Source organism: Rhodofomes roseus, assembly GCF_022264815.1.
Source record: "Rhodofomes roseus strain CIRM-BRFM 1785 chromosome Unknown C8Q71scaffold_11, whole genome shotgun sequence".
Taxonomy (NCBI): Eukaryota; Fungi; Basidiomycota; class Agaricomycetes; order Polyporales; family Fomitopsidaceae; genus Rhodofomes; species Rhodofomes roseus.
In genome coordinates, this window is record NW_025952967.1 from 328,808 (window position 1) to 354,727 (window position 25,920).

Sequence of the window (25,920 nt, forward strand, 5' to 3'; positions counted from 1 at the left end):
TGTGTAGTCGTGGTACGACTTATTGAGTTCTGGTGGACTCTGTCGAGATTTCTACGTCTCTGGGGACCCTGGTGTGGGTGGATTGACTGGTGTGTCATTGGATGTAGGCTTTGGTGGGCCTTGACATCGCGGCTGGTATTGCTCGCGATGTCTTATAGCGCATGTTGGTTTCCCCTTGTAAGGGTACTTACCCCCCGGACCTCGAGAAGGTCTGCGCGGGACTCGTCTGCTACGACTGAGCCCTCCCGGGGGTATCATAGTATACTTACGCGTTGCCTACGCGCGGATGCGTTCCTGCCCGTCATACATACAAGCTTTCGCGGTCGCATGGCAGTGCTCTGCACACCCTGCACAGCTCTTGTGGTGTAATACGAGCCAGTACTTGGCGGCGACATTACTCAATTGGTGGCGGTAGCTGGGCACCGGGAGGGCCGGTGGTCTGTCCGCACGATGTAGGACCGCCAGTGAGTCCGCACATGGCGTAGGCCCCTGCCAGTGGAAAATGTGAGAGTTTGAGAGCTGGTAAGGCAAGCAGAGGCTCAGGCTGGACTCTAGGCGTTCTCTAGGGGAGACAAGAGACGCTTCGGGGGATCGCCACGGGTTTGTAAATCCTCTCAAATTGCATTCGACGCGTGAAGACAGACGCTGTGTGATACAGACGAAGTCACTTCTCGCGCTTATATTGTACCTAGCACCCATGTAAATCATGTAACTTACCGACTGTTCAAAATACACCATTGTAGTATGGGCCCGGTTTGTCGAAGCAACGGGGAGCGGTCATACGATCTCTATGATAGGCAGTGTGTTTGCCTTGCTCCATTTCTTGTCGTCGTCCCTGTAATGACAGAGTAGCTCCCTTTGACCGCGCCGTGACATGTGTGCATACGAGCTTCGTTCGCTGACTCTTGTAGAACATCGCTCGAGAGCCTGTACATGTCGAGCGCCCTGCTGCTAATTTTGGGTTCGTGTTTTCACACGCGCCGTCGCACGGTGCGCACCGCGTGTTTGAACACCTTGACCGCGCTATCCATGCAGAACCTAGTCGACACAATGCTGAAGAGGATTGCGGGGGAAGGGGGGAAATGTCTGCCACCGCATGAATGGACGACGGCATCTTGCGCGAGGCCGCGGGTGGCGAGACATTCTTGGCATAGCACACCCACGGCGGCACTCTGCGGCACTGCATGATCTCGACGGTGCGATGCTACGTTTCAGATGGACTTTCGTACTCCAACATCATATAGGTGGCACTCTACACCCCGGTGCCTTGCCTCTTCCCGTCTGTGGTCTTATTCTGCCTGGGGAGCAACCATCGCAACCGGGTCTCGTCGCCGTCACCGCCCCGCTGTCAACGCCCACACATTGTCGCCTAACACCTGTGCGAACTTTGTGGTTCAAGGGACGCGACTTGGCCCTTGGGCACAGCATTTCCGAGTCCGGGCAGCGCGAACACTCCAATTCATCGAGATCGCCGGGTGTCGGTGCCGCTCATAGCTCGCCGAGTCCAACTCGATTCGCATAAGGCGCGCCGCTCGCGCGACTGCCATCTCCCCGCTGCATCCATCCGCCCCCTCGCTGCTGTGCTTGGCTGAAGGGACTCATCTTCACTGCTCTGTCTACCACTACCCCACCTCTCGCACGCGCCGGTCCCCGTCAGAGGTTGTACCAGCTATGAAGATCGGACCGAAGCTCGGACCAAGGGTCCTTCACCGATTGTCACTCCCAGTGACACCAGAGACGCCTCAGCCTGCGCGGTCGTGCAGGAAGAAGGCGCTGCTCATCGGCATCAACTATAGCATGGAGGAGTCGTCGCTGAACACCAACTGTGTAGAGCTGGAGGGCCCGCACAAGGATGCCATCGGCATGCGGGACCTGCTCATCGGTGAGTTGAGGACGCGCTTTCTTCACTGTGTCTGCTGTCCTGACGGTGTTGCGTGGTGGGCAGACAAGTACGGGTATAAGGAGGAGGACGTCGTGCTCATGGTGGATACGGAAGGGGTGGATCGGGCGCGGCGGCCTAGTCGCAAGAACATGGTATGTCATCAATCACTGGAGGTGTTCAGCCCCCTCGCTGGTACCGTGCCTGATTGCGCACCCAGATACGGGAGATCCGTGCCCTCGTGAGGGGTGCCCAGCCAGGGGACCGCTTCGTGTTCCTATGTTAGTACTTTCCTGGCGTACTGTGCTCTGCTGCTTATTGATCTACGTTCTCAGTCTCTGGACATTCCGACCAGATCCCGTGCAGGGACCACACCGAAGACGATGGCTTCGACGAAGGTGTGGCCTGCATTCGTCTATGACTCGCGTGTATTGACTGACTGGTGATCGCAGTTCTGCTTCCTATGGACTTCGATGGCAAGAGCAAGCACAAGCTCATCGTTGACAATGTGGGTTTGCATCCCCGTGTCCACCGTCGTGGCCGGTCACTTACCTGTGTGTGGAATCAGGATCTCCGGAAGTGGCTCGTTGATCCACTCCCGCCCGGAGCACAGCTCATGGTGAGCACAACTCGACCACAGTTGCCGACCTTCCGTGCTAAGCTATCTCTACTCATAGGCAATCCTCGACGCATGCCACTCCGGCACATTGCTTGGTAAGTCGACTGCTGATAAGTGTTGGCCAATCTATAGCTGAGGCCTGCGCAGATCTCGATCACTATGACTGCAACAAGGTGTACTTCCCATGGGTCTCACTCGGTCGTCGGGATGCGAAGACGCGGCACGTTGATGTCGGTGCGTTATGTCTGGTCTGTGCTATGGGCGCTTCTGACACGCCATCCGCTCTAGTACGCAAGAACGATACATGTACGTTCCCGCGCGTGGCGCTCGAGGACAATACACTGACACCATCGCAGTCGCCCCGGTCCTCCACCAGAAGACCGCACCCGCCGCACTAGTACTCGACTCCCTCTCCGGGCTCAGCTCCCCGCGCTCGCCGCTCTCCCCCGCCGCATTCTCGCGCTCGCTCTTCTCGCCGCTCTCGCCCTCGCCCAAGTCGGCGAAGGCCATCCGCCACTCGCGCTCGCTGCACCACAAGGCGCTCCGGCACCACCCCGACCGCGCGCCCGACGCGGACCCGGACGCGGAGCAGGGGCACACGCGCGAGCTGCGCAGGCGGCGGACGACCGTGTCCGTGTCCGTCGCGGCGTGGGCGGCGGGGAAGACGCTCCGCCCCGCGGCGGAGGTCCTCAAACAGATCGTACCCGCCGCGCTGTGCATGTCGCCTGTGTCGTACCGCAAGTGCGACGGAGAGTGCCCTGTAGGATTTGCAGCGGAGGTGCCGCGTGTCGTGCGTGTCATTTGTTACAAGGTGTGGATGTGCGTGGCTGATAGGTGGGGTCTTTGGGTGTAGATATCGCTGGCGGCTTGTGGGGACTCGCAGTATACGTGGGAGTATAAAAGGGGGCAGTCTATGACCCAGGTATGGCTACTACTCTTGAGTTGTACACGCGATCGTTGCTGACAGTGTGTGCAGGACTTGATCCAGGAGCTCAGGGAGAACCCGCAGCCAAAGATCCACGAGCTGGTCACTAAGCTGGGGTAGGTGTTGGCATTCTGTCCGCTGTGAGCCGTGTGCTGATGGAGGGCTCGGTAGCTACTCGCGCTATGAGGTTTCTCGGCTGTTGCACGGGGCTGCGAAGAGGCAGCGGGAGGCGATCAAAGAGGGCGCGCAGCCGCTCTATTTGCTCGAGGGTGTCAACTTCCAGGATGTCCAGGTGGGTGGCGCTGGTGTTCCGCTCTGATTTGTACTAGAAGATGCTGATGTTGCGGTTCACTTGCAGCTTGGTAGCCAGGAGAGGCTGGTGAGTGACTCCCGTTCGTCTTGTTTGGTTCTTGCTGAACCTCGCGCACAGGACATGGAGATGCCCTTCGAGTTTTGAGTTTTGAGCATGCATACATGCTCGCGATATTGTCACACGCACATCAACCTCCCACCCATCAGGATTATGACGGATCCGCATCGATCTAACTTATTCACATTGAACTTATGTCTCGAGGCCATACCTCATTTACGCTTGCATAGTTAACGTCCGCCGTCTGTCGCACATCTGTATCGCCTATCGTCACACCACCGCCACACTGCACCTTATGCTCATTCATACATAGTTAGTTTAGATACGTAGGTAGTTTGCTCGGGGTCGTACTGTACACATATCTGGATGCAATCGTCGTCGTCTGCGCTTGGTTTCGGTAGCCATCACCAGGTGCCATGACCACCCCCCGACTCGACTCATTATTGAATGGAACTGCTGGCCGGAAATAGTAGGTGTCGTAGTTCGCGCCGCTACTCGTGCACGTGCACGTATACGTAGCTGCTACCGTGAATGGTAGGTATTATGGTTCGCGCTGGCGTGTGTATAAACTCTCTCCGAGTCCAGAGCCTAACCACACCCCCGTCTTCCCTCCCCGGCGGGTCCTCCCCATCGTTCGCTCTACTTCGTGAGGCTGTGCGTTGCACGGCTAGATCAACATGCCGTGAGTGCTCCTGTCAGGATTCAGGATCATGATCACTGCAAGCTGCTCGCCGTCTGACGATGTTCAGGATCAGGCCTGTGTATATCAGGGAGCGGTATGGCTCAGTTTCGCCTCGGAGTACGGCGTGAGGCTGTCCCAGAGAACACTGTGGTACTGAGGCTGCAGTAACAACACCTTGTTGCTGGCAGCTCAAATCGTTTAGCCGGTGTGCATCGGTACTCCAATTCTTCATTGTTGCTATCACGCCCCTTCGGAAATCCACTGCATCTGCCTGGCAAATTTAAAGAAGCAGGGCAGCAAACCTGTGGGACGCGAATCAACCATCTTCCCAGCGACACCTGTGCGACAGGAGCGTCGCTGTCGTCAAGCGGGACGGACCCGACGATGCATATCTGTGCGTCTATCTTGCTTCCCCTCTTCCTCCTTTGACTTCCGTGTCCAAGTACAAAGATAGAGCCAGCGGTGCCCAGTAGCCAACTCGTCTGTCGGGCAGCGGCTCGCACTGCCTACATATCTCCGAATGGCACGCGCTGCCTGAGACTCGTCTGTTGATGGACTCATCTGGATTGACGCGCTGAGGTGTTGTCCGCGCACACATATGGCAGTGAGGATGGATCAAGGAGCATCCAGATGTCGCGGAGCATGCCTGAAACGGGCGGACAAGAGGCGTATGCCTAGACTGCCAAAAGAAGCCCTAACCGCGTTCTTGCTGTGCATTGTATGGCTTCCTTGACTGTAAAGAACCACCTATCCTGCTCACGTTACAGTTCTTTGCATGGGTCTGTGGGTAGGAGCGTCAGAGTCTCCTCCAACAACTGTCACAGCTAGCTTTCCGATAATGCAGGAAATAAATTGATTCGGGCGCGTCCATATTCACGCTGATAGGATGGCACAGCCTATTGACGTGAGATCCTGGTGAAGGAACCTAGCCATTGCAAGAGATTGTGGTGTCATCTCTGCTTCGGGACATTGCGAGTGAGATTTCTCTTGTACTAAATGCCGATGCTGTTTGCTCACACTTCACTTCGCAGTTATAGCTTGCGACGGACACAAACGAGGAAATCGGCTTCCGCGGGATGACCCTTGCCACGGGACAGTCGCGACGAGACATTGTGCGGCGCGAGGAGGCGCTGCAGCCGTTAGCTCGATGACATCCCAGTCGGAGTTATTCACGGCACTGACCAGACGAGACTTGCTCACCGGGCGAGTCTCGACCGTTGCACAATGCCCATCTGACGTCGCTGAAATGAACAGCGCTCAACCAGCCGGGCTTATTTGTACAGAGTTGGCGTCTGCCTGGAGTGGCTATGAGACGGACCACATGCAGGCGCAACGCGTCCACAATGCTTCTCAAGACTGTCACGGTCTAATCGGTGAGTTCGGGCATGGTTTCTGCGCGCGCCGTTGCCCACACATAGCTAGACCTGTCAGGCAGCTTTTGTACAAACACTGGCCAATTTGGGGGCAGTGTTCGCCCCTCCCCGGCCTCTTATTTGGTCATACGCCGACGGCTGTGATGGCATCCTCCTTTTCTTCCATCCCGCTCTCTCACAGCCTGCTACCTCGCCGCGCTTCCAACACCTAGTCACCTCACTGCGCGCAGCAGCCTCTGTTGATCTCCCGGGCCGTATAACAACCCCGAAGTCCGAGTCGCACTGCACCCCTCCCCACCAGTTCTCACTACTCAGGTTATCCGACCCGAAGGAAGTGTCACTCATCTCCCTCACCTCCAGCCAGCAGCCCGATGAACACGCCAGCTCGCCCACCCCAGAAGAAGGCCTTGCTCGTCGCCAGCAACTACATCTATTGCAACACTGAGCAGTGTACCGTTGAGTCGAGCGTCAGCATGGCACAAGCCGCGGCGGATGGCGAGAGTATCGTCAGCACCAATGGATCCCTGGCTACTAGCAGCTCCCTGCCTGCGTCCGGTGACCAGATTCCCTTGGTCAATCCCTGCAAGGACGCGTGGAAGTGGAAGACTCTTCTCATTGGTGAGTGCTCGCGATGACCGCGCACGTGTCGATGATTAACCCTGCCCGTTCGCAGAACACTTCGATTTTCCCGAGAACATGATCTGCACGCTCGTCGACGAAGAGCATGATTGTCCTCCGAGTTCGATGGCCCGTCAGCCGTCAGATGTCGCCGGCAGCCTCGGCAAGATTCATCAACATAACCCACGCATGCGACCTAAAAGGGCGAACATCGTAAGGCTACTTTATCGCTCACGCGCAGAGGAAATATATCTGAAGCATGGAATCTCCTCTGCAGAAGCGCGAATTGCTCGAGCTTGTCAAAGATCCGATTCCTGGTGATACGCTGTTTTTCTTCTGTGCGTAACGCATGAATACGCCCCTCAATGATATGCCTGATGATGTTTCCCAGATGCTGGGCATGTCGGTCAATTGACGTGCGATGAGCACTCTGAAACAGATGGCCAGGACGAAGGTCAGGACCTCTGGACCCTTGATTAGAGAAAGAACAGCGCTGAAGGAATCTGCCGTAGCTCTGATACCTGCTGACGCCGTCCGGCCTTGGGAATGTCTCCACATTCCTGCAGAGTCTTTGCGACAGATCGACCACGGCAGCTGGCTCAAGGATAATGTAGGCTACGGTTGGATTTCACTTCAGCTGCATTGTTGGCTCATGATAAATCCAGGAGCTGAAGAAGATCCTCGTAAATGATCTGCCTCATGGCGTTCGACTGGTGGCACGTATCAAATCTATCTTTACACTGACTTCGTGGCTGATTGTCCTCACAGTGCGTTGTCGATGCGTGTCATTCCGGAACGCTATTCGGTGCGCAAAATTGTATCATGTCCGTGGCCGCACCTCACCTTGACTGAATGACGCCGTCTTGCTGCACAGACCTACCGCACGGCCCATGCAACACGGCTCAGATCGCCGCCGCCCGTCGTCTCCGCACCTATCTCCCCGACATCCCGCATCTGTCTCGACCATCTTCACGCGCCTCTCTTCTACGACCAGAGATCGTATGCAAGAACGCTTTCTGTCCTCGACGTCCAGCGGTCACCACAGCCACGACATCATCGATCGACATTGTCACGAACCCCAATTTTAGAGGGAAGGAGAACGTGCGAATGATCGCTACCGCAGACGACCGCCGTGACGGAGTGCCCGGACGGCGGAATTCGAGCCACGACTCCTGCCACATGCACTGCAGCTGCCGCTCGTTCCAGGACTCGGAGTCGTCGCAAATCCTAGGAGGGGCAGACGCCAACACCAGCTTCGACTCGGAGTGGCCGATGTCGTCGTTCAGGTTCATGGGCAGATCGGAACCCGACGCGTTCCAATGCGAGTCCCCGACGGTGATGCTGCCGCTTCTGTCGGAGGTCGAGCAGCCGTGCGGCGAATCGTGCAAAGTCGACCCTGACTTCATGGGTCCCCACATCGTACGTCTCTCGCGTAAACCGTGGATGTGCTCGGTGGCGAACTTGAAGGCATCATAGGTTACTATTTCGGCGTGCATGGACGATCAGGAAGCCTGGGAGAACAAGAAGACTGGAGGCTCTCTCACACAAGTGAGTGCAAGAATTCTCCTCTTCTGGTGACGCCACTTACAATATGCGTTGGCTAGATCCTTGTCCCATACCTCAGTAGGTACATCGTATACTGTGGGGTGTGCAGCTATCAATTTCCCTGGCTCTGGCAGAACAACACCGGAAACCTACCTACCGAGCGCTCATGGAGCATACGAAGTACGTTGGCACATCATGTATAGCTACGTGATTTAATAGGTCTTGATCGTTCTGCCTATAGCAATAAGCTTGACAATATCGTCCACAATGTCCACAAGAGATATCGCAGAAACTTGGTATCCGGTGTCTACTATCCTCAGGGTGGGCCTTACCACGGCCCAGCCTACCAGGATCCGCAGGTGGGCGTTGGGTCTGTGCACTACGCGTCGCGCTGGCTGATGCGGTTCTGCGTAGCTATGCAGCCTGACACCGCTGGTGAGTTGTACCGTCTCTCCACAGGCGTACTAGGCATGTATCTGATCAACGGCTTCCTACGTAGGATTTGGATGAGCTCTTTATTCTATAATCGCACAGTAATCTCGGCACGCACACCCCACGCTGTCTTCGCTTTCGCTTTCTGAACCTGCTTCGGGTTATCGCATCGTATTCACGGACTACTTGACCTTCATATTTGTAGTGTACAGACTCCCGGTTGTCTAGATCTCGCCATCCTATTGCAATACACATCATACTTTACTATGCACGTAGCTTTTGGCAGTAGACATCTGCATGTATCGATACATAGACCTCTGTTCGGTGTGTACAAGGAGTGATAAACGCACATCTCCACCCAAATATCCGAGCGTATTGATAACAGAAGCTGGAAGACGGTACCTTCGTGAGGTGCGGGTTACAGAACTTGAAAGCGGTCTTCAATGCTTCACGCCCGGTCCACCTCCTCGAGTGTATGCTTCCATAGTCGCTCCCTAGCTTCGTCCGTGCCGAAGTATCTCTTCTTCCCCATGTCGTTGCCTTTGTTGTCCCGACGCGAAGCTCCTGGTTGGCTATGCAGCAAGGCGTAGAGCATGTACTCTGCGCAGACCTCGGGGGTCACAGACAAGGGGTAGAGCAGCACCTTGCCGATAGTGCCCATCAGCGGTGTACGCACGAGCCCAGGGAACGCGTGTACAAAGGACATCCGTGGCTCCAGTTCCGCGAAGCTCTGAGCCGGTGTACTGTGAGGGCATGCGGAAGGGCACGCCACGAAGAACGCACCTCGATCATCATGTCGTTGTACGTCGCCGCAGACGTGAGGGCCTTCAGTGGGTTGTACCTCTTCTTCAGCCCGAGGTCGTCCAGATCGACCTTCCACCCGGAGCCGGGACCCAGGACGGACATGACCCTCGCCTCTTCTCCCGCTTCCTTCGCCTTCCTCAGCAGAGGGAGGAGGTCGTAGATGAACTTCCATCGCGAGTAGTAGTTGAGCGCGAGCCTCTTATCGATCCCATCTGCAGTCTCGTCGCGTCCGCGGAAGTCCATGAAGCCAGTAGAGAGCACCAGGAGGTTGACTTTCGGGAGAGTAGACAGGAGGGAGGACGTCGCCTTCTCCACGTTCTTCATCTGGAAGAGGTCGCTCTCCATAAAGGAGTGGTGGTTTTCTACGTCCGCCGAGGTAGGCTTTGGGTAGGAGTTGATGGTTTCCTCTGCGGACGAGCGGTTCCGGCCGCACAGAACGATGTTGGCATTTCCGTGGGTGTACCCAGCGAGTGTGCGAGATAAAGCCTGCCCGACACCGGAGGTACCGCCCACAAAGACAGCAACAGGAGGTCGCCTGAAAGAGAAGGCAGCGTTCGCTGCACGGACCGCGGCGATAGACGGCATTCGTGACGGGTCTGCGACGACCGAATGTCTGCAGTACACGATAAGAACGAGCTGAGGTAGACTTGACAGTAAAGGCCAAAGCAGAGAAGTTCAGCGGGGTCCAACCTTCAGATCTCAGAGCTGGAGTGCGACAGCGACGTTGAGCAAGTCGGCGAGCAGAACGCCTCCTCCTCCTCCTCCTCCTCCTCCTCCTCGCCACCGCTCGGCGCTCGCTGATGCGCCGCCGGACAAAGCCGAAATCCAGTGATGCTAGTCTCCCCAGGCAGACGTAGACAATTCCTTGAACCTTCAACCTTCGTGCCTCAGGATATCCTTGTCTGACAATGATGCATGACTTGCTCTCAACGGTCATTCGTATTTAGCCCTAAATTAGCCGAATAAAATGGTTGCCATCCGCCACTACCTAGAACTGCTACAATCTCTCTTGGATCTCTCCTATCAGACCGTATCCAGAGTTGACAACATAGTTCGGCCATACCATGCCACAGTCAACTTCTCATGCGCTCGCGTTCCTTGGTAATCTGGCGGAGGCATTAGAGTCTGACCCAAGCGGTGGCGACGCTCGCAACCTCCTATCGTCCTTCACCGAAAACCTGCCAATCCACAGCAGTGCGCCCAATGGTATGTCATGGACTTACCTGGCATGGAGATGCGACACTGAACCGAGCAGAACACGACCTACTTCCGGAATTGCAGAAAGCCAACAAACTGGCAGGGTGCAAGATTTACGACGAGGCTCACGCTCTGTATCTGCAGGTCGTTGCCACCATTCTTGGTGCAGACTTCTCTGTCCCCCTGTCCCGAGACCAGGCCGGGGGAGTCAAATGTGCAGGGTACATGCAACTGTCTATGGATGATAGAGTCAACCTCATGGTCTGTTACAATGGCGTCGCCAATTGTCTGGGTGAAACGCACAAGGAAACCGAGGTTGCAATCCCGTGCTTCTGTATCACCGAGTCGCTGACTACATCTGTTTTTGTACGGTAGGCACTGGACTGGTACGAAGAAGTGGACATATTGCACAAAAATGCGCGCTTCTCAGCACGTCCCGCGCTACACGGTGGGCACTTCTTCACCGCGAATGTCATTCATCGACTGAGTCACCAACAGACTGGGAATACTACGACCCGCAGCCGCCTCGCCAAGAGTTCTACATGCAACGCGTCAGAGCGCTGATGGGTGCTGCAGAACTCTACCTCCGCCTGAGGAACACAGGCGCTGCGACACATCGCAGATGCACGGCCGACGAGCTCGTCAAGCACGTCCCTGCCGGTGTCGACACCCGTGCTTTACGCGTCCTCTGCCCGATGGACGTCGTGACGGGGATGATGCAGTTCCGGCATCCCGAGCCGGAGCTGCTGAAACAATGGGAAGCGCTGAACAAGGACCTGCAAGTTCGCGGTTCGTGGCAGAAAATGAAGGTTGCCAAGAACATACCTCCGCGCATGGGCTTCGCGAGCTTCATCTGGCACGGTACGTCCTCCGTCTCCACCTCGGAGCAACTCGTTGATTTCCGCCGTGTCACAGGTCGTCTGTACATCTGCGGCGGGATGAAGAGCGGCACGATGGAGATATACAACGACTTCTACTGCATGGACCTGAGGAAGCAGCCCGGGACATGGCGCGAGCTGCCGCGCTACCCCCGACCGGTCTTCCTCAACCTGCAGCTGGCCATCCACAACGGCAAGGCGTACTGTTTCCGGGGCGCGCCGCGCGTCGACTACTTCGACCTCCACACCGAGCGCTGGGGCACGGTGCTGACGAGCTGGGTCGACCGCTCCGGCAAGCGCGGGCCCTGGCCGATCGCGGACGACGAGCTCTCCGACTACGCGATGCACGTCGTGGACGGGCGGATGTACGTGTTCGGCGGGGCGGCGCACAAGGCGAAGATGGGGTGCAACCTCTTCGCCGTGCTCGACTTGGGCACGAGGAAGTGGCAGCGGCTCTCGGGCGTCGCGAAGATCCCGGAGGCGAATCCTGATGAGCCTGGGCCGAGGAAGTACGTCGCGAGCTGGGTGGACGGGAAGAATGAGAATCTCTACCTGCTGCAGGGCATGGCGGACAGGGCGGCTTCGGAGATGTTCCACCAGGCACATGCAGCCTGCGACTCGCACGGATACGATGACTTTTGGAGCTGGAATATCAAGGAGCGTAAGTGGCGGAGGGAGAAGATGGTCGGGAACGTACCCTGTCCGAGGACGGAGATGGCCTGCACATACGTACGTCTTCCATGGCCGCTCGTGGACCCCCGCGACTCACTTCTCATCGCCACCAGAGCCCGAGCCTGAACTCCACGATCGTCTACGGCGGCTACAACCCCGAGATCCCAACGCTCTTCGCCGACTCGGGCCTCTGCTTCAGCTTCACCTATTACGCCGACACCTTCGTGCTCGACCACTCCTCGCCGTCGCCGCGCTGGCGGCACGTCGTGCACCAAGGCTTCCCGACCTACCGCGCGCAGAGCACGTTGCTCACGGACCCGGACACCGGGCGGGTGTACCTCTTCGGCGGGTACACGAACACGGACCAGGTCCCTTCGGGCAAGCACGGGCACACGCGGAGCTTCTGCGACCTCTGGCAGCTCCGCCTAGACGTGCCCGGCGGCCATTTCGAAGAGGTGAACGTCGCGGATGAGGAGCGCAATGCACGGCTCGGGCCGTGGCAGCGCTGCTTCAACTGTGGGAACGCGGGGATGTGGCGGAAGTGCGGAGGTGAGCCTTGGCTGTGGCGGTTTGCTGTGTTGTGGGCTGATGTGCACGCGCGGTCGATCAGGGACTTGCAAGGGCCGCGCGTTCTTCTGCGACGACGCGTGTTTGAAGGAAGGTTGGAAGGAGCACAAAGCGCTGCACAACTGTGGCACCCGGAAGAAGTGAGCTCTTCGCTGGCTCGCGCTGCGGCACCTTCGTCTTGAAAAGTCCGATGCAAACGTTCCAAGACAAACAATTGCAGCAAACCTACTTATAGCTCGGACCCGCGACGTCTACATACGACCCGAATACATGCGAGCAGCTTCGACCCTCTTTGTCCTTGGTAGTGCTCCCCCTTCGCTGAATGGGCCTCATTATTAGGCTTATAATAGCTGATGACAATGACTGGCGGCAAGTACTTTGACCTAATAATCCGGTGTGTCGTCTCTTGCTTCGATCTGGTTGAGCCTCGTTGAGTTCTGCGACGAGAAGGCGATCAGGGCCACAGACGACTCCTTGTTGCTATGGAACGTTGGCCCATACCTAGTAAGGAAACGAACTAACGTCTACGACCCGAAGATGCGTCACCGATGGTAAGACAATACAGCACCAGAAAGGCAATTCTCGGTCGCGACTGCCAAAACGAGACTGCACGGCCACCTGTGGGTGGCCCTGTCGACGGACCGCCACAGTGGCCCTGGTGCTTTGACCCTTTACCCAGTACGCCCGCATGCTGGCCACCGCGGGCCCTGGAAACGACCGTTGGTATGCACGGTAGGTATCCCTGCCATTTATAAGTGACCATGGTCTTTGACGAGAAGCACATCGGGTGACCTCTTCCTCCCGATTCGACGCACTCCCAGCTCCTCTAGTCTTTAGCATGCCACCGAGGAAGCCCAGGGCAGCGAAGTGGTATGTCAAGAAGAAGGCATCCACAGTGGCGTTGACAAAGCGCTCCATGGTCGGTCTGCGGCGTGGCCCCGCTAGAAAGGCTGCGGGCGCTCGTGCGCCCCCGAGCCTTAGCGTTAAAGGCGCAGCGCAGATCAAGCATACGTCCGCCAACTGCGGTCGTCCACGGAAGCCCTCCCAGGAGGAGGTCGAGGAGCTGACAGAGCGATGGGAGACTGTCCGGATTCAATACAACAGGCAGGCCCGAGAGGTCCAGGAAGCGATGCAGGACGAAGGTGCTCTCAATATACCCAGGTTCGTCCGCCACCTCTGGTGCCACACGGCCGTTCTACAAGAATCGAGGAGGGACCCGACGATCACGCGAGAAGACATCCTCGGTGACCCTGCGAAGGACATAGTGGAGGAGGTGGCGTCGGGCGGAACGATAGAGAAACTGGCGATCGACATTACATTGGTCTCGGAGGGCTGGCTTGCCAACAGCAGGTCCCGGCCGCGCCACGTCCTGATCCTGCGCGACGAATACCCGACGCGGCCGTACCATTTCTTTTGGCCGAACAAGCTGTTCCAGCAGACGACCCACGTCGCGTTCGAGCCAATGCTGCACGAGATCTACGCCAAGTTCCCTGCGAAGGGCCTCAAGTCGTTGTTCCCTCGGGTGCGTTGCTGTGGCATCCAAATCATGGATGCAATGATTACAAGGGCCGAGCTGGGCCGGGCTGTCCAGTTCGTCCGGGAGCTGTTGTCGGTCTTGGACAAGCTGGTCGTGTCCATCTACACCGGCGCAGGTTGGTACTGCTGTCGCGACGCGCCTATCTGGCTTGCTCTCCGAGCTCTGGCGAAGACGCAGCCGAAACTCGTCGTGCTTCCTCATCAAGTCAGCTTCACGACGGAGTGGGAGAAGCTGGTCACGGACGGCGAAGAGACCATCTGGGACGCGCAGGTGGACGAAGATGAGTGTGAGAAGCTCCCGACGAAGGCCAGCCGTGAGGAGAACTGGAACGAGGCCTTCTTCGGGAGTGCGCGATGGCTTTCTGGGAGCCGCATTCACGTCGACGAGAAAAGAATAACTCGCTACAAGGAGGAAACGGCGACGAGGACCGCTGCGTTGGAGGACAAACTCCGGTCATTCCTCGACGACTTGACTGTGCCGGGCGTGTGCACACCCCTTGAGGACCTGGAGGCAATGTTTCCGTTACCGCCTGACGCAATGGACATTTCAGTATACTAGACATCGTAATGTTTTCGTTTGTAGCTTGCTGCTTATGTATCTATATCATCGAACTCGGGATTATTGGACGTGTGGCTAAACCGCTAATAGCAAACTTGTGATTGTCATGCACCCTCTCACGGCCCGCTTGTACTGTGATCATTGTCCTGGTTCATACATTGAACAGTGCTTTCCGTGTAACTGTCCGTGGTTGGATCATGGCCCTGTACATGTGTAGCGGCTGACATGCCTCATCGTGCGCCCGCGAATAGACTTGACGCACAGTGCGATGTGAGAGCTGCCTCTCCGTGCAAGTCATCGTTGCCCAGGTGGACAATGCAGTCCATATAAAGCGACCTAGAGAACGCAGCGACAATGGGCCACCCGGGCCCAGTTGCAAGGCGGAGACACCCTTGGGGCGTCCATTGTCGTCGCCAGTGGCAAGACTAGCCTCTCGCGAGGTATAAAAGACCTGCACTCTGAGGCTTCCTTCAGCATCCAGTCGTCGCCTCTCAGAGCTACGAACTCACCGAATGACGACAACTGGCCATGTACCTCCGCCACGCCATACGACCCCGAGAGCCATGCATCCTTCGATATCCTACGCCGAATCCGGGACCTCCTCCAACCGTAACATCCACGTTCCACAGCCACAAAGTACAGCATATGCGCGCAACTCAGATGCCGTCTCTCCGTACCCTGGTTCTTCGCTTAGATGAACTCGGGAGGGGGCAAGTGGATCCATTGAATAGGCAACAATGTCCGCTTGTAGTCATCGTAGGACTCCCTGACCTGAAACGGCAAGTCACGCCACGCAAGATCGCGAAACGCAAAGCAGCTTCCTACACTAGTGGAAGCCTAGCGCGAAGAGCGAAGAGAACAGCTGAAATACAGCTGCCTCCTACGATATCGGCGTGGCCGTCCCAGGACCCACCATCAGGGCTTCTAAGCCTCGCGCGCAGCGTTTTCAGGTGCTGCACTTCGTTGGCCGGATGTGATCATCTATACACGGGCTCTTGGGAGCCGAACATTCGTACGGCGTGTACCGTATGTGGGTGAGTGCCATCCAATCTGACGTGCCACAGCGATGATGTAACCGCAGCCTCGCAGAGATTGCACAAAGACTCCGACCCCTACGACGCAGCCGCAACGGTTTGACAGTCTATCGAATCGCATTGTCGACCCCCGGGGCTATCACGGAGGACGCCGCGGATGACGTCGACCCAGCAATAAGGGATCCCATCCACAGACGAGGTACAGCCTCCTGGGACACCATACACCAGGCTTGCAAGAAGACGCTGAGAAACCGCAGACAAGGGGGGTGGCGTATATGGAGAAGCGCGGATGCCTGGCGGGCTACCTACAGGGTCTGGCCCATGCGACAGCGTGCGGGACCTAGGGCAAAGTCAGTGCAGAGGATACAGTGGGCATTGGACGCACCGATATAAGTTACATGACGTAGCTCCCGCCGGTGGGATCACAGCTTTGGCACAGTAAGTCCGCGACGCTTTGACAAGATGGCCAGCCTGACGTGAAGCATTTAGATTCGTGCAAGGGCCCATCCGTTTCTCCAGCCGACGCCAGCTCCCAACGAAGCTGCCCCATAGCATCAGCAGCTGCCCCACCGGCTACAGAAGTCGGCGGAGAGTATTGCGTACTAGGCATGGGAGCAGCCAGGAAGGCCCTGCCCATTGCCGTGGCGACTCCGACCCGCCGACGCTCAAGAAGAACATGTTTGCCAACTATGTCTACGCCCCGGTGATTGTGCCTGGGCAGGACGGGGACTGGCAAGCGACCACATATGTAAGCAGCCCAAGTCAGAGTCAAAGCGTCAGACTTACTCGTTATGGGGGTGACTTGCGGCAGACGCTTCGGCGGTCGTGCGTCCCGAGGCAGACATATCGTACGAACACCTGATAGCTGCGTCAGTAACTCGGAACTGCAAACGCCTGGCGTTCTCCCCCAATACCGGGCGGGACAAGCGGATTGATGAAGTGCTACAACTGCTGCGGGAAGGACCCTATCGAATCCGTCTTTCACCCGCTGGACAATCTGCGCCGAACCTTCTCCTCGATGTGCGTCCAACCCCGAAACAGAGCGAACCCAACTCATGAAATTTCGTGCCTTCAAGGTGTCGCCGGGATCTTCATCCCCGCTACCGGCCTCGAGCGACCACGTCAACACCGACCGAAGCATGGCCATGTTCAAATATTCGCAGGTTGCCCCAGGAACCACTCCCGAAGAACGGCCTGCACGCTTCCTCAGGAACACCACCGACGCGGGGCGACGATAGGTCCACCGACAATGAGGATCTCTTCACTCATCGCCACTCCTGCCAGTAGCACGCGTGCTCGAGTGGCCGCAGGCCGCCGAAAGCCTACTGGACCTGTGGGTCTTCGAGGCACCGAGTATGATGGTATTTCTCGTCAATGCTTTGCACGTCGAGGAACCGACGTCACTAGAACTCCTCGGCGAACAGCCCACCGCGATCCGCCTGCGCACAATTCTTGGGGTGCATCACCTGGTGAGAGCGATGGATGGAGGAACCTCAGCGGTGATATCTCAAGGCCTACCCTTCGAGGAGCCAGGCTGACCCTTTGACGAACCAGGGCTATGCGCAACCTAAAAACTACTCTTCGAAGACGAAGAAGCGGCGGAGGGTCGCATTGGGTCGCCGTCATCTGTTACGCCCAGTAGCATGCAGCAACGTGATGTCCGGGAAGCGCTTGCCGGGAGCCACTACCACTGTGAGGATTCGCATGGAGGACGACACGGAGGCGCGATCTCGGTGGGGATGATTATATGCGGAAAATCCCCGATGTACAACGCTGCAACCGGGTGTTAGACCTGGTAATGCATATGTCCCTTCAACAGCACTCTAGCGGACTGACGAGACGACTCACCTAGGTTCAAGGATGGGCGACCCTTCGCACCCTCACGCAAAGGGGCGAACAGATGACGGGTATGGTGTACGGCCATCACATCAGGGAGGAGACGTTTGCGGAATGGTTCAGCAGCGCCAGAGCACACCGCCTTCGAGACAGTTATATTCGCGACGAACCTCGACCTCACCATATGCATGCGGAGATCAACTGGAAAGTTGATGACAACGTGGGCTCTCGCACCATATCCCCGCGTCCGAGGAGGTCCCGACGAAGGTCCCCTAGTCTCGCCTCTCCTTTTCCGACGCTTCACTGTCCTCCTTCACTGGACCGAATCGGTTTATACTCGACATCATCCACGAGAAGGCACGACGCCAAACGACGAAGTCCACTCATCCTACACCCAAAGAGATCCGTGCTGACGCTCCATCCGTCTCATCTCCCCGACGGCAATGGCAGGTCGCGACTTCGGCGGACAGGATGGTCGCTCAGTCGGCGTGCAACTTGCTGTTACCCACGGGGATATGGTGCGAGAGTCTGGGACGAGACTTATCATGCTCTACGCGTGTCGTCAGATGTGATTGCTGTCGCCAAGAGATTGTTGCTTACAATAGTTAAAATAGTGTCAAAAAGTATCGGAACGATGACTTGCGGTCTACCGTTGTTGAAGTTTCCGCGTATAATGAGGGGTCTAGCACCGAGCCACGATGTTGCACGACTGAGGCCAGTGGATCTATCACGAGCACCAATCGAAGAGATTGTTGCTTACAATAGATTTCATTGCTCTGTCGTACAACATCTCATCAACATGCCTTCAGTGTCGCGACGTTATCCGAGTTTGCGACTTGCGGGCGTAGAAGCCAAGTAGAAGCACATCGCGCATTAGCTCAGCCCACAGGTGGGCTGGTGCGAAGACAATCGATATTCTGCCCTTTGAATGTCGTATGTCAGTAGCGATTGGGTTCGTGAAAGTCGAATCATACGGGTAAGTGTGCAAGTACCTCTTGATGCATGAGATCGACCCAGTAATCCAAGCCAGAGTATCCCAGACCTCGCCCCCAGTTTAAGGACTTCAGCAGACAGTGAAGCGGTAGCATATATGAGCCCCGTTACAGCCTATTGTGGCCTTCATCGCACCGCGACATAGACTGAAGAATTCGCCCAGTGAATTATCAACGAGCAGAGGAGGAGGAGATGGACAAGATCAAGGCGAGATCGACCTTCGCTGCGCGGGACTGAGCCGCGGGCGCTCACACATTCCCACGCTCCTCTGCCCGCTGCGAGTGCAGCTCGCAGCTGCGGTCGTCACCCCTTCCTCGAGCTCACTGTTGCGAACGACGTCCGTGCAGCCAACACTTCACGCCAGCGCCACCAATCGGGCTTGTACATTACACAGACGCTGCTGGCCATGTCTCTCCCGCGCGCAAACTACGACCCTCGACGGGTCTGCCTGAACCCCTTCCCCGCCCTCAGCCTGGGCAAGCACCGGCGCACCATCGGGATCTACCTCGCCGGCGGTCTCGTACGTCCATCCAAGAATTGCTATTCACCGCTGAGAGCTCACCGCGCCCTGCGTAGTTTGCGCTGGCGAACTGGACGTTCCTCGACGCGGCGATCCTCTCCGCGCACGCGCGCGACCCGTGGAACGACGAGCTCGACCCACCCGTGCACGTTGCCTTCGTCGACTGGGTCCCCGGCATCTGCTCGCTCCTCGGCATGATCATCATCAACCTCATCGACAAGGACCGCGTCCGCGGCGAGGAGGGCTTCGGCGACGCCGCTGCGGTCTGGCGCGCGCGTCTCATTCTGTTCATTGGGTTCGCGCTCATGGCGGGCGGTCTTGCGGGCAGCGTGGTGCGTCTCGTTCTCGCATGTATTCTTGGTTGGGATGCTGATGGGTTTCGGTGGGGCATAGACGGTCCTGGTGCTGAAGTACGCGCTGAAGGACTACCCGGAGCAGTTCCTCTACTACGGCTACGCGAACGTCTCGCAGAACATCGCGCTCATGCTATCCGCTATCGTCCTGTGGATATCTCAAAGTGTCGGCTCCGAGTACGAGTATAACCTCGCTATCTAGCGCTGTAACTATATATCTATCGTGCCTGTCATCGGTCTACAGAGGCAGACGTGCTTACTGGAAATCCTGTGTTGCACTGCGTGTATGCGTACTGACCTCGGTGCTGTAGAGTCGGATGAACCTCGTGAGGTTTCCTTCGTTCGGGGCCTTGGTGCCTGCCTAACGTATCCTGGACCTCGGTCATACGCGCGCTGGCTGAGAGGACGGATTCGTTGCATGTCGGTGAGTGGTGGCGAGGCTTGTCGACTGGCGATAGACGTCTGCGGTCGGTGAGTTGGACCTGAGCGTCGTGTTTACAATGTTCCACTCAGCGGCCTTGGTGTCGCACATGGTTTCCCGGACGTCTTCCACAACGTTTGGCCGTCAAAGCTCATTTTGAGCTGCTTCATACCGTACACCATTCCGCCATTGACTTCAACGACAGAGGGTTCTCTAATCTCGTCTCCCTCGCTGTGCACCCGCGGTTAAAGCTACACGCATGTATTTGAGTAAGACGTGAACGTCACAGATCCGACCTGTATAGTAGACGGTGACGCGATCGCTGCAAATCTCTCGGGACGGTTGATTCGGACTTCTAGGGCGAAGATATTACTAAAGGCACGCCAGCGAAGAGCTCACCTCTTCCGACAATTGTGCAGCTCTTTGTGCTCCCTCCAGGCTTCCCTCTGACACGCATCGTCGCAGAAGAACGCACGTCCCCCGCAAGTCCCTGATCAACCGCGCGTGCACACCACTTCGTCAGCCCACACTCGAGCGTCCACAATCCAAGCTCCAAGACTCACCTCCGCACTTCCTCCACATCCCCGTGTTCCCGCAGCTGAAGCAGCGCTGCCACGGGCCGAGCCGCGCATTGCGCTCCTCATCCGCGACGTCCACCTCCTCAAAGTGGCCGCCGGGCACGTCCAGGCGGAGCTGCCACAGGTCGCCGAAGCTCCGCGTCCACAGCTGCCCGTGGTTGCCCGAGGGCACCTGGTCCGTGTTCGTGTACCCGCCGAAGAGGTACACCCGCCCGGTGTCCGGGTCCGCGAGCAGCGTGCTCTGCGCGCGGTACGTCGGGAAGCCCTGGTGCACGACGTGCCGCCAGCGCGGCGCCGGCGACGCGGAGGAGTGGTCGAGCACGAAGGTGTCCGCGTAGTAGGTGAACCTGAAGCGCAGGTCCGAGTCGGCGAAGAGCGTCGGGGTCTCGGGGCTGTAGCCACCGTAGACGATCGCGGAGTTCAGGGCCGGGCTCTGGTGGTGTGAGAGGTGAGAGGTGAGCCGCGGTGGTCCACGGGCAGCGATGAAAGACGTACGTATGTGGAAGCCATCTCCGTCCTCGGACAGGGTACGTTCCCGACCATCTTCTCCCTCCGCCACTTACGCTCCTCGATGTTCCAGCTCCAAAAGTCATCGTATCCATGCGAGTTGCAGGCTACATGCGCCTGGTCGAACATCTCCGCGGCCGCCCTGTCCGCCATGCCCTGCAGCAAGTAGACATTCTCCTTCCTCCCGTCCACCCAGCTCGCGACGTACCTCCTCGGCCCCGGCTCATCAGGATCCGCCTCCGGCATCCTCGCAACGCCCGAGAGGTGCTGCCACGTCTTCGTCGAGAGGTCCAGCACGGCAAAGAAGTTGCATCCCAAGTCCGCCCCCTTCGCCGCCCCGCCGAACACGTACATCCGCCCGTCCGCGACGTGCATCGCGTAGCTGGAGAGCGTGCCGTCCGGGATCGGCCAGGACACCGGTTCGCCCGCGCGATCGACGCAGCGCGTCAGCACCGACCCCCAGCGCTCGGTGGTGAGGTTGAAGTAGTCGATGCGCGCCGCGCCGCGGAAACAGTACGCCTTGTTGCCGTGCACGACCAGCTGCAGGTTGACGCAGACCTTTCTGGGGAAGCGCGGGAGCTCGCGCCATGTCCCGGGTTGCCTGCTGAGGTCCATGCAGTGGAAGTCGTTGTATACCTCTGGGGAGCCGCCCTTCATCCCGCCGCAAATGTACAGGCGACCTGCGACGAAGCCGAAGCCGAAGTCAACAGGCTGCGGCGAGGGAGAGAACACTGAGTCAGAAACGCACTTTGCCAGATGAAGCTCGCGAAGCTCATGCGCGGAAGTATGTTCCTGGAGATCTTCATCCTCTGCCACGAACCGCGGACTTGCAGGTCCTCGTTCAGCGGCTCCCATTGCTTCAGGAGCTCCGGGTCGGGGTGCCGGAACTGCGTTACGGCGTTCAGGAGGTAGATCGGGCAGAGCACACGCAAAGCACGGGTGTTGACACCGGCAGGGGCGTGCTTGATGAGCGCGTCCGCTGTGCTTCTGCGATGTGCAGCAGCGCCTGTGTTCCCCAGGTGGACGTACATGTCTGCGACACCCACCAGCGCTCTGATGCGTTGCATGTAGAAGTCCTGTCGAGGCGGCTGCGGGTTGTAGTGTTCCCAATCTGTTGGTGACTCAGTTGACGTATGGTCAGTCCTCTGCGTGGTTACACACCATGCAACGCGGGACGCGCTGCGAAGCGGGCATTCTTGTACAAGATGTCCACTTCCTCGTACCATTCCAACGCCTACCGGTGCATGTACGGAATGTAGTCAGCAACTGAATGATGGATACAAAAGCACGGGATCACAACCTCTGTTTCCTTGTGCATTCCATCCAGGCAAGTGGCGACGCCATTGCAACAGATCATAAGGTTGACTCTGTTATCCATGGACAGTCGCATATACTCTTCGCATTTGACTCCACCGCCCTGGTCTCGGGGAAGGGGAATGGAGAAGTCTGCGCCAAGAATGGCGGCAACGACTTGCAGATACAGAGCGTGAGCCGCGTCGTAGATCTTGCGCCCCGCTAGCTCGCTCGCCTCCTGCAGCTCCGGAAGTGGCTCGCGTTCTGCTCGTTTGAGTATCGCGTCTCGAGGTCAGGGATCGTGACATACCATCGGGCTCAGTACTGTCGATTTGCAGATATTCGGAGAAGCACGACAGAAAGTCGCGAGCGTCGCCACCGCTTGGGTCGGAATTTACTGCCTCAGCCAGGTTACGGAGGAAATCGAGCGCAGGAAGGTTCACTGGCCGCTCTTGTGGCATGGTATGGAGAAACTACGTGAAGACAGTCTGAACTGGGACCCGGATGGCCAGCGATGGGAGTTGGATGGGAGATAGTCTCTAAGAGTAGCAGAGTCGTCAGCGCGTCAGCAACTACACACGCTGTATAAGTAGTCTGGAGATAGAACCTGAAGGCGTGACCCGACGAAGCCCAACGTAAGCAACCGACAGAAGCAGTGGCCGTCCTGCTCCGAACAACCCTCGCGCGACAACTTGAGGCCTGAGGCCTGAGGAATAGCAAGAGCTGTAGAAACTGTAGCAGTTGCGCAGGTAGCAGGCTGTAGCGGTCCGCGGATAACTCAGTACCAGCTATATTCTTCGCGCATCTTGGGGCTTATGAAATGCGCGCGAGTGAGCGTCGGGAGCAAGTCGTAGTTGTGTATCTCGGAATACCGCGTCGTGGATTCACAAATGCCGTCTATCGCCGCGGTCCGTCACCCAGCGAATGCTGCCTTCTCCTTCAATGGATCTCCTGTTGCTCAATGCTGCCTTTGTGGGCGGCCTATAGCTACCTCCAGTGTCGGCCAGGCTTTGGCTCGCGCTATTTCCCGTCCAGGAGGTCTTCTTTGGGCTCTGCCTAGGGGAGACAAATTTCGCGCACTCGCAGACACTCGCTGGGTACCCTCAACGAAATGCCAGCATCGTTCTGTGTGGTTGGACTCGTCCGCAGCAGGAATTGTCAATACCTACCCGAAGCCCACCTCGATGGCTGTCGGAAACCCCCACTCCTTCATGGAGACCTACCTCTTCCCGATGAAGCACGCAGAGAAGGCGACGTCCTCCACTGCGCGCGATGGAAGTCCATCCACGACCTCCTCATTCTGCTGAGGAAAGCGCACGCTGCGGGAGAAGAGGCGAGGGTCATGTCCGTCCTGGGTCCCGGCTCCGGGTGGAACCTGAAGCTTGAAGCTTGAAGGTCGGTCTGGACGACCTCGGACTGAAGTTCAAGAAGAGGTATAATCCTCTGAATGCCTCACGCGAGATGATCGAGGGCGTCCTTCGTCGCGGGTCCTCGCGGTACACTGGCTCAGAGCTTCGGGGAAATGGAGCCACGAACGTCCTTCATCTACGGTATCTCGGCCTCGTGCGTACGTCGCTGATGGGCACCATCGGCAAGGCGCTGCTCTACCCTTTCTCTGTGACATCCGAGGTCTGCGCGGAGCACATGTTCTACGCCTTGCTGCAACTTGAAGCCCACCAGGAGCCTCACTGGCACGTAGGGACAACAAAGGCAACACACGGGGAAGAGATACTTCGGCGCGGACGAGGCTAGGGAGCGACTATGGAGGCTTACTCTTGAGGAGGGTGGACCGGGCGGTGAACCATTGAAGACACTCTTTGATACCTCACGAAGGTCCAGCTTCCAGCTTCTGTGATCACTACGCTTGGGTGTTTGGGGTGGAGATGCATGGCTCCCTGTGCGTACTAAACGGAGAACTATCTAGCGCTGTAAATATATATCTATGTGCTTATTACCATCGGTCTACGCAAGCAAACGTGCTCAATTGGATCCTGGGTTCATTGTATGCCAGCTAGCAGTGAGTGATGGAGAGGTTATTCTGGCGATACCGATGTCTATGATCGTTATGTCGCAGCTGAGCGTCGTGTTCATTGACAATGTGTCGCGTCAGTTTCGCACGTCGTTGCCCAGGTCTCTCAAAACAACGCTTGACCGTCACATCTCATTTCAGGCTACCTGCATATCGTACACCGGTTCACCATAGACTTCAATCACAGCCCCTCTTCTGACGTCCCATCCTCCCCGGCCACGCACTCGCCTAGTCCCCAAGCGGGTACGGGTGCATGATCTGGCCGTAGTACAGCTCCGCCTCCGCGGACGCGAGGAAGACGTACGTCGGCGCGATCTCGCTCGGCTGGCCGACGCGCCCGATGCTGCTCTTCTCGCCAAAGCCCTCCATCTCGTCTGCCGGCCGCGACGCGGGCTGCAGGGGCGTGTGCACGGGGCCTGGCGCGACCGCGTTGACGCGCTACGGGCGACGGTCAGCGAGCGGATCGAGATGCCGAGTAGTCTATGGGAGACTCACGATGCCCTTGGGCTCGAGCTGCTTGGCGAGCGAGCGCGTGAAGCCGACGATGGCGCCCTTGCTCGAGACGTAGTCGACCATGCTGGGCGAGCCGCGGAACGTCGTCACGCTCGTCGTGTTGATGATGCTGCTCCCGCGCGGGAGGTGGGGCAGCGCGAACTTCGTGACGGCGAACATCTGGAGGATGTTGCTCCGGAACGTGCTCTCGACGGAGTCGAGGTCGATGTCCGCGAAGTCCTTGGTGATCACCTGCTTGGACGCGTTGTTCACGAGCACGTCGAGCCGCCCGAACGCGCGCAGGTGCGCGTCGACCACCGCGTGCGCGCCCCGGAAGTCCTCGAGGTCGTACGCGACCGAGAGCGCGCGCCGCCCCTCGTGCTGGATCGCGCGCACGGTGTCCTCCGCGTCCTTCTGCTCCGCGGGCAGGTGCACGATGGTCACGTCGGCGCCCTCGCGCGCGAAGAGGATCGCGACTGCGCGCCCGATGCCTGAGCTGGTGAATGGCGGGTCAGCGCCGCGTCTGTGCTCGGTGGCACGGACACTCACTCTCCACCCGTGATCAGAGCCTTCTTGCCACGCAGCTTGCCTATGCCGACGTACGGTTTTGGTCCGGAGCCCGTCTCGAGCGAGGTGTCGAACGGCTCGGGCGCCATGGCCTTCTGGAGGCCAGGCAGGTCCTGTGACTGTGCGGGGACCTTCTGCTTCAGCGTCGTTCCTTCGTGTGCCATGTTGTGTCTAACTCGGGGTCGTGGCTGTGATGAATGAAATGAAATGAGCCGCAAGGAGGGTGTATGCGGAGGGGCATGGTGAGCATGGTATATATATATATATAGTGGGGAAGAACGCTGGCGCGGCTACGCCATGGGTGACCCCATCGTTGCGCGCCTGCAGCTCCAGGAAGGCTCGGCGGCGGGCAGCGGGGCAACCGACTTGCCATCCTCGTCGTGGGGCGCACGGTCTGACGTCATCGCTTCACCCTTGCGTCGACTTTCTACTCTCGAGTGCCTAGACTCCTGAATGGACAGTAACAAACGCCACCAAGTGCGTCATCAGTCGTCGTGGAGGCAAGTGAGGGGCGACGTACTTCAGGCATCACGGACAAATGGGGAAGGTGTCCTTCCTAACCAGGAAGATTTCCTTCGCCGAGCTGTGCTCTACTTGTGGCACTGACCATGTGTTGGAAACTCGCTGGGCGGCAGAGCGTC

General features: G+C 57.9%; 11 protein-coding genes across 11 annotated transcripts; 7 read left to right on the forward strand and 4 right to left on the reverse strand.

Moving 5' to 3' along the window:
• The first annotated feature begins 1,453 nt into the window (after positions 1 to 1,453).
• Positions 1,454 to 3,993, forward strand: C8Q71DRAFT_68166 (caspase domain-containing protein). The gene is made up of 15 exons (XM_047919754.1): positions 1,454 to 1,882; positions 1,946 to 2,034; positions 2,100 to 2,160; positions 2,215 to 2,277; positions 2,332 to 2,387; positions 2,448 to 2,498; positions 2,557 to 2,593; positions 2,646 to 2,732; positions 2,787 to 2,804; positions 2,855 to 3,288; positions 3,352 to 3,420; positions 3,475 to 3,539; positions 3,595 to 3,715; positions 3,782 to 3,802; positions 3,854 to 3,993. The coding sequence occupies exons 1-15, from the start codon at positions 1,672 to 1,674 to the stop codon at positions 3,878 to 3,880; spliced, it is 1,410 nt and encodes a 469-aa protein (XP_047778425.1). The 5' UTR covers positions 1,454 to 1,671; the 3' UTR covers positions 3,881 to 3,993.
• Positions 3,994 to 6,619: 2,626 nt separating this feature from the next.
• On the forward strand, positions 6,620 to 8,639 carry C8Q71DRAFT_68253 (peptidase C14, caspase domain-containing protein). Its single transcript, XM_047919767.1, has 13 exons — positions 6,620 to 6,679; positions 6,744 to 6,804; positions 6,858 to 6,920; positions 6,979 to 7,076; positions 7,132 to 7,182; positions 7,235 to 7,271; positions 7,341 to 7,885; positions 7,943 to 8,014; positions 8,071 to 8,089; positions 8,146 to 8,191; positions 8,253 to 8,370; positions 8,426 to 8,446; positions 8,511 to 8,639. Exons 1-13 carry the CDS (start codon positions 6,656 to 6,658, stop codon positions 8,535 to 8,537), a joined length of 1,182 nt encoding a protein of 393 aa, XP_047778426.1. The 5' UTR covers positions 6,620 to 6,655; the 3' UTR covers positions 8,538 to 8,639.
• A 157-nt stretch (positions 8,640 to 8,796) lies between these two features.
• On the reverse strand, positions 8,797 to 9,964 carry C8Q71DRAFT_68266 (uncharacterized protein). The gene is made up of 3 exons (XM_047919770.1): positions 9,938 to 9,964; positions 9,227 to 9,860; positions 8,797 to 9,173 (listed from the first exon to the last, which is right to left on the reverse strand). The coding sequence occupies exons 2-3, from the start codon at positions 9,830 to 9,832 to the stop codon at positions 8,892 to 8,894; spliced, it is 888 nt and encodes a 295-aa protein (XP_047778427.1). The 5' UTR covers positions 9,833 to 9,860; positions 9,938 to 9,964; the 3' UTR covers positions 8,797 to 8,891.
• Positions 9,965 to 10,133: 169 nt separating this feature from the next.
• Positions 10,134 to 12,962, forward strand: C8Q71DRAFT_810449 (uncharacterized protein). The gene is made up of 7 exons (XM_047926046.1): positions 10,134 to 10,453; positions 10,503 to 10,759; positions 10,820 to 10,892; positions 10,943 to 11,305; positions 11,360 to 12,051; positions 12,108 to 12,543; positions 12,605 to 12,962. The coding sequence occupies exons 1-7, from the start codon at positions 10,312 to 10,314 to the stop codon at positions 12,703 to 12,705; spliced, it is 2,064 nt and encodes a 687-aa protein (XP_047778428.1). The 5' UTR covers positions 10,134 to 10,311; the 3' UTR covers positions 12,706 to 12,962.
• A 39-nt stretch (positions 12,963 to 13,001) lies between these two features.
• Positions 13,002 to 15,107, forward strand: C8Q71DRAFT_68456 (uncharacterized protein). Its single transcript, XM_047919793.1, has 2 exons — positions 13,002 to 13,293; positions 13,383 to 15,107. The coding sequence occupies exons 1-2, from the start codon at positions 13,110 to 13,112 to the stop codon at positions 14,654 to 14,656; spliced, it is 1,458 nt and encodes a 485-aa protein (XP_047778429.1). The 5' UTR covers positions 13,002 to 13,109; the 3' UTR covers positions 14,657 to 15,107.
• Positions 15,108 to 15,889: 782 nt separating this feature from the next.
• Positions 15,890 to 16,965, reverse strand: C8Q71DRAFT_68320 (uncharacterized protein). The gene is made up of 2 exons (XM_047919783.1): positions 16,477 to 16,965; positions 15,890 to 16,419 (listed from the first exon to the last, which is right to left on the reverse strand). The coding sequence occupies exons 1-2, from the start codon at positions 16,835 to 16,837 to the stop codon at positions 16,085 to 16,087; spliced, it is 696 nt and encodes a 231-aa protein (XP_047778430.1). The 5' UTR covers positions 16,838 to 16,965; the 3' UTR covers positions 15,890 to 16,084.
• A 242-nt stretch (positions 16,966 to 17,207) lies between these two features.
• Positions 17,208 to 18,741, forward strand: C8Q71DRAFT_68297 (uncharacterized protein). Its single transcript, XM_047919780.1, has 2 exons — positions 17,208 to 17,485; positions 17,543 to 18,741. The coding sequence occupies exons 1-2, from the start codon at positions 17,438 to 17,440 to the stop codon at positions 18,383 to 18,385; spliced, it is 891 nt and encodes a 296-aa protein (XP_047778431.1). The 5' UTR covers positions 17,208 to 17,437; the 3' UTR covers positions 18,386 to 18,741.
• Positions 18,703 to 19,984, forward strand: C8Q71DRAFT_760866 (uncharacterized protein). The gene is made up of 3 exons (XM_047923847.1): positions 18,703 to 19,039; positions 19,096 to 19,371; positions 19,433 to 19,984. Exons 1-3 carry the CDS (start codon positions 18,926 to 18,928, stop codon positions 19,592 to 19,594), a joined length of 552 nt encoding a protein of 183 aa, XP_047778432.1. The 5' UTR covers positions 18,703 to 18,925; the 3' UTR covers positions 19,595 to 19,984.
• C8Q71DRAFT_760870 (uncharacterized protein) lies at positions 19,985 to 22,524 on the reverse strand. The gene is made up of 6 exons (XM_047923848.1): positions 22,199 to 22,524; positions 22,060 to 22,132; positions 21,647 to 22,009; positions 20,887 to 21,578; positions 20,377 to 20,824; positions 19,985 to 20,303 (listed from the first exon to the last, which is right to left on the reverse strand). The coding sequence occupies exons 1-6, from the start codon at positions 22,286 to 22,288 to the stop codon at positions 20,209 to 20,211; spliced, it is 1,761 nt and encodes a 586-aa protein (XP_047778433.1). The 5' UTR covers positions 22,289 to 22,524; the 3' UTR covers positions 19,985 to 20,208.
• Positions 22,525 to 23,075: 551 nt separating this feature from the next.
• On the forward strand, positions 23,076 to 24,186 carry C8Q71DRAFT_907780 (uncharacterized protein). The gene is made up of 2 exons (XM_047928970.1): positions 23,076 to 23,535; positions 23,580 to 24,186. Exons 1-2 carry the CDS (start codon positions 23,303 to 23,305, stop codon positions 23,941 to 23,943), a joined length of 597 nt encoding a protein of 198 aa, XP_047778434.1. The 5' UTR covers positions 23,076 to 23,302; the 3' UTR covers positions 23,944 to 24,186.
• A 131-nt stretch (positions 24,187 to 24,317) lies between these two features.
• Positions 24,318 to 25,548, reverse strand: C8Q71DRAFT_810460 (general stress protein 39). Its single transcript, XM_047926047.1, has 3 exons — positions 25,262 to 25,548; positions 24,716 to 25,208; positions 24,318 to 24,658 (listed from the first exon to the last, which is right to left on the reverse strand). The coding sequence occupies exons 1-3, from the start codon at positions 25,441 to 25,443 to the stop codon at positions 24,449 to 24,451; spliced, it is 885 nt and encodes a 294-aa protein (XP_047778435.1). The 5' UTR covers positions 25,444 to 25,548; the 3' UTR covers positions 24,318 to 24,448.
• Positions 25,549 to 25,920: the final 372 nt, after the last annotated feature.

Excerpts from the sequence above, each read along its gene's own strand:
- C8Q71DRAFT_68166 (XM_047919754.1), top strand. The coding sequence starts at position 1,672 with ATGAAGATCGGACCGAAGCTCGGACCAAGGGTCCTTCACCGATTGTCA. Across the intron at positions 2,035-2,099 it reads GGCCTAGTCGCAAGAACATG|ATACGGGAGATCCGTGCCCT; the intron begins GTATGTCATCAA and ends TTGCGCACCCAG. Across the intron at positions 3,803-3,853 it reads TTGGTAGCCAGGAGAGGCTG|GACATGGAGATGCCCTTCGA; the intron begins GTGAGTGACTCC and ends CCTCGCGCACAG.
- C8Q71DRAFT_68253 (XM_047919767.1), top strand. The coding sequence starts at position 6,656 with ATGCGACCTAAAAGGGCGAACATC. Across the intron at positions 6,921-6,978 it reads AACAGATGGCCAGGACGAAG|CTCTGATACCTGCTGACGCC; the intron begins GTCAGGACCTCT and ends AATCTGCCGTAG. Across the intron at positions 7,183-7,234 it reads CTCATGGCGTTCGACTGGTG|TGCGTTGTCGATGCGTGTCA; the intron begins GCACGTATCAAA and ends TTGTCCTCACAG.
- C8Q71DRAFT_68266 (XM_047919770.1), bottom strand. The coding sequence starts at position 9,832 with ATGCCGTCTATCGCCGCGGTCCGTGCAGCGAACGCTGCCTTCTCTTTC. Across the intron at positions 9,174-9,226 it reads ACAACGACATGATGATCGAG|AGCTTCGCGGAACTGGAGCC; the intron begins GTGCGTTCTTCG and ends ACACCGGCTCAG.
- C8Q71DRAFT_810449 (XM_047926046.1), top strand. The coding sequence starts at position 10,312 with ATGCCACAGTCAACTTCTCATGCGCTCGCGTTCCTTGGTAATCTGGCG. Across the intron at positions 10,454-10,502 it reads CCACAGCAGTGCGCCCAATG|AACACGACCTACTTCCGGAA; the intron begins GTATGTCATGGA and ends TGAACCGAGCAG. Across the intron at positions 12,544-12,604 it reads GATGTGGCGGAAGTGCGGAG|GGACTTGCAAGGGCCGCGCG; the intron begins GTGAGCCTTGGC and ends GCGGTCGATCAG.
- C8Q71DRAFT_68456 (XM_047919793.1), top strand. The coding sequence starts at position 13,110 with ATGGTAAGACAATACAGCACCAGAAAGGCAATTCTCGGTCGCGACTGC. Across the intron at positions 13,294-13,382 it reads AACGACCGTTGGTATGCACG|CTCCTCTAGTCTTTAGCATG; the intron begins GTAGGTATCCCT and ends ACGCACTCCCAG.
- C8Q71DRAFT_68320 (XM_047919783.1), bottom strand. The coding sequence starts at position 16,837 with ATGGCCATGCTTCGGTCGGTGTTGACGTGGTCGCTCGAGGCCGGTAGC. Across the intron at positions 16,420-16,476 it reads GCAAGTCACCCCCATAACGA|TCCCCGTCCTGCCCAGGCAC; the intron begins GTAAGTCTGACG and ends GTCGCTTGCCAG.
- C8Q71DRAFT_68297 (XM_047919780.1), top strand. The coding sequence starts at position 17,438 with ATGCGGAAAATCCCCGATGTACAACGCTGCAACCGGGTGTTAGACCTG. Across the intron at positions 17,486-17,542 it reads GCAACCGGGTGTTAGACCTG|GTTCAAGGATGGGCGACCCT; the intron begins GTAATGCATATG and ends CGACTCACCTAG.
- C8Q71DRAFT_760866 (XM_047923847.1), top strand. The coding sequence starts at position 18,926 with ATGTCTCTCCCGCGCGCAAACTACGACCCTCGACGGGTCTGCCTGAAC. Across the intron at positions 19,040-19,095 it reads TCTACCTCGCCGGCGGTCTC|TTTGCGCTGGCGAACTGGAC; the intron begins GTACGTCCATCC and ends CGCCCTGCGTAG. Across the intron at positions 19,372-19,432 it reads GCGGTCTTGCGGGCAGCGTG|ACGGTCCTGGTGCTGAAGTA; the intron begins GTGCGTCTCGTT and ends GGTGGGGCATAG.
- C8Q71DRAFT_760870 (XM_047923848.1), bottom strand. The coding sequence starts at position 22,288 with ATGCGACTGTCCATGGATAACAGAGTCAACCTTATGATCTGTTGCAAT. Across the intron at positions 21,579-21,646 it reads CGCGAGCTTCATCTGGCAAA|GTCGCCTGTACATTTGCGGC; the intron begins GTGCGTTTCTGA and ends GCTTCGTCGCAG. Across the intron at positions 20,304-20,376 it reads GATGTGGAGGAAGTGCGGAG|GGACTTGCGGGGGACGTGCG; the intron begins GTGAGTCTTGGA and ends GCGGTTGATCAG.
- C8Q71DRAFT_907780 (XM_047928970.1), top strand. The coding sequence starts at position 23,303 with ATGCCAGCATCGTTCTGTGTGGTTGGACTCGTCCGCAGCAGGAATTGT. Across the intron at positions 23,536-23,579 it reads GGAGAAGAGGCGAGGGTCAT|CTTGAAGGTCGGTCTGGACG; the intron begins GTCCGTCCTGGG and ends TGAAGCTTGAAG.
- C8Q71DRAFT_810460 (XM_047926047.1), bottom strand. The coding sequence starts at position 25,443 with ATGGCACACGAAGGAACGACGCTGAAGCAGAAGGTCCCCGCACAGTCA. Across the intron at positions 25,209-25,261 it reads GCTCTGATCACGGGTGGAGA|CTCAGGCATCGGGCGCGCAG; the intron begins GTGAGTGTCCGT and ends GCCATTCACCAG. Across the intron at positions 24,659-24,715 it reads AGCTCGAGCCCAAGGGCATC|CGCGTCAACGCGGTCGCGCC; the intron begins GTGAGTCTCCCA and ends CGTCGCCCGTAG.